Here is a 5,081-nt window from a genome sequence, read left to right as displayed (position 1 = left end):
CTGGACTTTAATTATGTCCAAAGGTCACGAGGATTCTCAATATATATGGAAACTGATTTCTCAGATCCTCAGTGAGATGATGGCGTATAATTGTTATGGCTCTTAACTTTTCACTTCTAGTTGCATAATCACCCTGAATGATACTCCTTCCGAGTCTTCTTGATTTCAGGACAACTGAAGTGTTCATTGCCCATTCTAGATAATTTTCTCCAGAGGGATTTAGAATGGCATAATCCAAAGGCTCAAATCTCGGCATCTGAAACCATATTATCAATCAATTCATGATTTAGGATGCAACCAATTCAAAATAATCAGTGCATATGATTTCATAAGTCTCTCAACCAAAACACTTTACTACTCGATCATGGTGCGAAACAAGTCGAGAATGCTAGGTCTATATGTGATGCTTAGGCCACACGGCCATGCAATGTGATACAACGATCCTAGAGATCGGTTCATGAGATATGCAATCAAGGTCACACGACCATTCAGATATGGTGTCTCTCTAGGCCACACGGCCAAGCTATGATGCATTAAGCCACACGACTTTCAATCACATGATACAAACAATGTGATATATCAAGGGCACAAGGCCGCGAGTATGAACAATGCATCGGAATGGTTAGGCCACACAGCCGGTCGGTATGGTTCATAGCAAAATCACACGGCCACAACATAATATAATGCAAACAAGTATAATCAATTTAGATGCATTCAATCTTATCATTCGGTTGCATATCAATTAGGGTTTACCAATTTCAAGGTTGGTAATATGCGGCTAGATATTAGGGTTTCAGAATCAGAGTAATCTAGCAACCTAACTCTCATGCAATATGTAATCAATCCTAAACCTCAAATCAATCATTCAAATTTTAAGCAATATGAGTTTTAGGGGTTCAAGGCCTTTAGGAATTTAAAACGAGATTTAGGGTTTTAAACATTTAAGTGGCCGATTTTATCAACATGAGGTTAAGGGTTTCAAGGCCTTAAGATTTTAGTTTCGAGATTCAATCAATCTATTAATCTTAAAACTCAGATCATCAATCATTCAATCAAGCAAGAACAATTTAAAATCGATTTCAAGATTTAGGGTTTTAGGGTTTTCGATTCCAAGATTTAGAGTTTTCATAATTCAGATCAGAACAATCAATCAACATGTTCTAATGGAATCGATTTCAATATAGTGATTATAAGATGATCAGTTTTAGGTTACACCAATTTTTAGGGTTTATCAAGAACATTGGATTTCCATAATAATGGATTAGGGTTTTAGGGTTTGATCATTATGTTCTTAGATTAATCGGTATACCTTTATTTGTAGGGTTGAAACCAGACTACCAAAGAGAACGGATGAACCTCGAGCTGCACACGGATGGACGCGAGTTGGCTGTCGTCGGATGCGAGCTGAACGGGACGGGACGCGTCTGCTTCCTATCGGGTTCGCGAGCTGCTTCCTATCGGGTTTGCAAGCGGCTGATCGGGATTGCGAGCTGGTTGATCGGGAACATGAGCTGGCTGTGATGCGAACGGAAGCTGAGGTCATCTAGGATCAGGAACGCCTTAGGGATGGAGCTGATCGGTTGCTGACGAGCTGGAACGCGAGCTAGGACGAATTAGGGTTTGTCGGGATTAGGTTAAAGTCGCCGGATAGGTTAGGTTTAAGGGATTGGCGATTTTAGCTTAGATTGCAGAGAACAATCGTGCTGATAACGTGTTGTAATTAGAAGATTGAAGACTGAATAGTTCTGTGTATTTCATTAATGAATAAGACATCCCTTATATAAGGGTTACAAAATAGAGATAAAAGGAAAGAGTACAAATCCTAATCCAATTAGATTTATGATAACTACTAAATACATAAATGGAAAGATTACATATATAATGAAAAAGAAATAGGGTTTCATTTTCTCTAAAGCTTGTGGCCGCCTCTCTCTCTCCTCTAAGGTATGCGGCCGCCTCTCTCACCTCTCTCTAAAGTTTCGGCTATGTCTCTTTTTTCTAGGGTTTGGACCGGTTATGAACGGAACCGGTTATGGACATTCATCACTTGATTTATAACATACACTACTTTCTTTAAAACAAGCCAAATGTCTTTCCCCCTTAGAAAACAGATTAACTCACCTCTTTGCGTCTTCTAACATACCTTTGATGTTGAGACACATTTTATTAGGCCTCCGTCCAAATTGGTGATTTTTTTTATGACGAGGTTTCCACTGACAGTACTATTATCATATCCATTGTTTCAGCTTTTTTTTTAAAGACCATTTTCAAACAGAGAAACAAATAAATCCATCTCACGCTTGTTCAAACACAGACCAATCTCCACACCAGCAGCCTCATCCCTCCTCTCAAACAGTCTAGTTCCGGTCAATAGACACAGTCTCACAGCTAACCGGTTTCCCCCACCCAAAATCCGACTCGTATAACCCAAACCGGTTCGATGGTTAGGTGAAATCATCTGGGTACAAGAACCAAACCGCGTACCCTCCACGCGTTTTCACCAAAACATGACCAAAGAACGTCGACAAGTGAAGAAGCTCGAGGTGAGACCGAGCCGACTCGTTTTTAGCTCGCTCCTTGAGTTTGTGACGTTCTCCCGAGTCAACTCGAGTGTGATCCGGACCATGTCTGGACTAATCTCCTCACTAGGAGGCAGCTTAAGCGATCTCAAACTGTTCTTGTTCTTTCGACACTACCTCCAAGATTCTTGCGTCAAGACCAGCGGGACGGGTACGATCTAGAAACGGAGTTATGTCCCCTATGGTTCCGTGTGTTACATAAGTGAGCCCTTGATTTTACAACACATAGACATCGATTTAGTCCATTATTAGCAGAGTAACGAGCTGCTATCCCGATGGAGAAGCCTTGGTTCAGGAACACTGTAACTTGCAGAGAAAGAACAGAGAGCGAGCGAGGCGACCTGCGAGGGGGAGGTAGTGGCGGAGGAGGGTGGAGAGAGAGCGCTCTCGCTCTCGAGCTTGGGGAGGATTAGGGAGTTGGAAGGAGCTGCTTTCGTGGAGTTTGTTGCTGGGTTGACTCGGGAGGTTTTTGTTAAACTTTTATCGCCATTGATGAAGATAGACTGACCTACCTTTCATAATTCATAGGCCACGAGAGATCTCTGTGTTGCAAAATATATATATATATATATATATATATAACAAGTGGAGCAGAACATGATTCTGACATTAGACTCAAACAAGCTGTGTCCTATTAGCAAGTGGATGTGTTTGGTAAGTAAAAAGTACATCATCATTCTTGTTATTATCACACATATTTGTCACACTTGATTTTTCAGATATTGAACCTAACTAAGCATCAAACCAAATGAATATATGTTCAAGAAGAACACATGTTTCTTTTGTTCTTTACTTTTATCAGACAAAACATATGCTTTCAGAAACAACAATACATTACAACAAAAGGACAAAGCGATTTCAATGGCCTTGCATGTCCAACATCTCATCAAGTTGTTTAATCCTCTCTAATCCTTCACTAATCAAATACCTGATCTTTTGCTTGTCCTTGCACTCACTGTTCTTCTCTATCTCTTGCCTAATACTCTGTTTTAATTCCCCTATAGGCATGAATGAACAAGCGAGCTTGCTATCATCATCAAAGAGTTTCCAATGAATGAATACAAGAACACGAACCTCTAGCCTGAGGAGGAGCTCTGTGAGCTATCTTCAAAGCTTGCCTGTAAAGTTTAAGCACTCGAGCTCTGAGAATAAAGCTCTGCAAATCTAAGGCATTGACCATAACCGAAGAACCTCCCTGAGAAAATTAAAACAAAAACACTCATGTCATATGACTAAACTGGTCGGATTTGTCGTTGTTGACAGCATTAGAGGCTCATCATAACTATTTTTTTTTTCTAAAACCATTAACATCAACAGCTTTAATAACATCTAGATCTAAATCCAAAGATCGTAACTTTGACATTTTGAAATTCGAAAAGCTCATGAAGGCAAGTAATCATAAGATGACTTCAAAACCCAGTAACAATGCGAATGAAAATGAAAACTGGTTACCTTTTAGAAGGCAGAGAAGCTCTTCTTCGGAGATTGATGAAAGAGAAGTAGCTCGACTGTTTGGTGAAGTGAGAGAACCTAACCCTTTTTTTTCTCTCTCTGGTATCATTTACCATCTCACCGGTTTATGTTATTTTATCCGGTTTATATTCAATGCAGACCGGATAGCAAACATGTTACGATTTGACCGATTAAACCACATACTGCTTGGATTAATCCGGGTATTGCTGGATTGATGAAATTGAATTCGACCGGGCTCTCACAGACCGGATAACTGAACTGAGGCAGTTCCGACAAAAATATTAATGTAAAAATGTCATGAACCATATTGTGGATGGCTCACAACCAAGAGATTATGATTTGTAATATTTTCATTTATCTATGACGGTATAATCTCATATATAAGGAACCTCTATGTTACGAATAAATATAGACTTTTTCATTACTTTTATAACACGTTATCAGCCGAAACTCTAAATCACTAAACTAATACCCAAATCGAAAAAACCCTAAAACTCTAACCCTAGCTGGCGATCCGACGAACCCTAAACCCCGATCGCGTATCTTGTTCCCGCATCTGTTACATCTCGCGTCCGACGATCAAGGCGTTCCCGATCAAGCAACAAAGGACGTCCGCGACCCGATAGAAGCGACTCGATCCATTCCAGCTCGCGTCCCGTTCGTGTCCAGCTCGCGGCCCGTTCGTGTCTAGCTCGTGGTCCGTTCGTGTTCAGCTTGCGGCTCAACTCCTTTGGTGATCCGATTCAACAATCATCTAAGGTTAAAAGGTAATTCAAAACCTAAGAACCCATAATCGAACATGAATTGATTGATAAAGAATAAAACCCTAATCTTTATGAATCAAAACCATAGGGTAATAAATCAAAAATCTTAATTGAGTAAATCGAAGCTCTAAAAGTTTGATACCCCAAACCCTAAATCATGTTCCTACATGATCAAAATCCCAAATCGGTTTTTACAAGTTAAAATCCGATAAACCCTAACCCTATATCTATAAACCCTAAATAATATAAGTATCAGAATTAATTA

The 5,081-nt window shown here is 39.9% G+C and overlaps 1 protein-coding gene across 1 annotated transcript; it reads right to left on the bottom strand.

The window, feature by feature from the left end:
* Positions 1 to 3,312: 3,312 nt before the first annotated feature.
* On the bottom strand, positions 3,313 to 4,145 carry LOC106310412. Its single transcript, XM_013747646.1, has 3 exons — positions 4,032 to 4,145; positions 3,654 to 3,774; positions 3,313 to 3,577 (listed from the first exon to the last, which is right to left on the bottom strand). Exons 2-3 carry the CDS (start codon positions 3,757 to 3,759, stop codon positions 3,438 to 3,440), a joined length of 246 nt encoding a protein of 81 aa, XP_013603100.1. The 5' UTR covers positions 3,760 to 3,774; positions 4,032 to 4,145; the 3' UTR covers positions 3,313 to 3,437.
* Positions 4,146 to 5,081: the final 936 nt, after the last annotated feature.

Source organism: Brassica oleracea, chromosome C8 (assembly GCF_000695525.1).
Source record: "Brassica oleracea var. oleracea cultivar TO1000 chromosome C8, BOL, whole genome shotgun sequence".
Taxonomy (NCBI): Eukaryota; Viridiplantae; Streptophyta; class Magnoliopsida; order Brassicales; family Brassicaceae; genus Brassica; species Brassica oleracea.
Note: the sequence above shows the minus strand (reverse complement) of the source record. Positions and strands in the feature narration are given on the sequence as shown.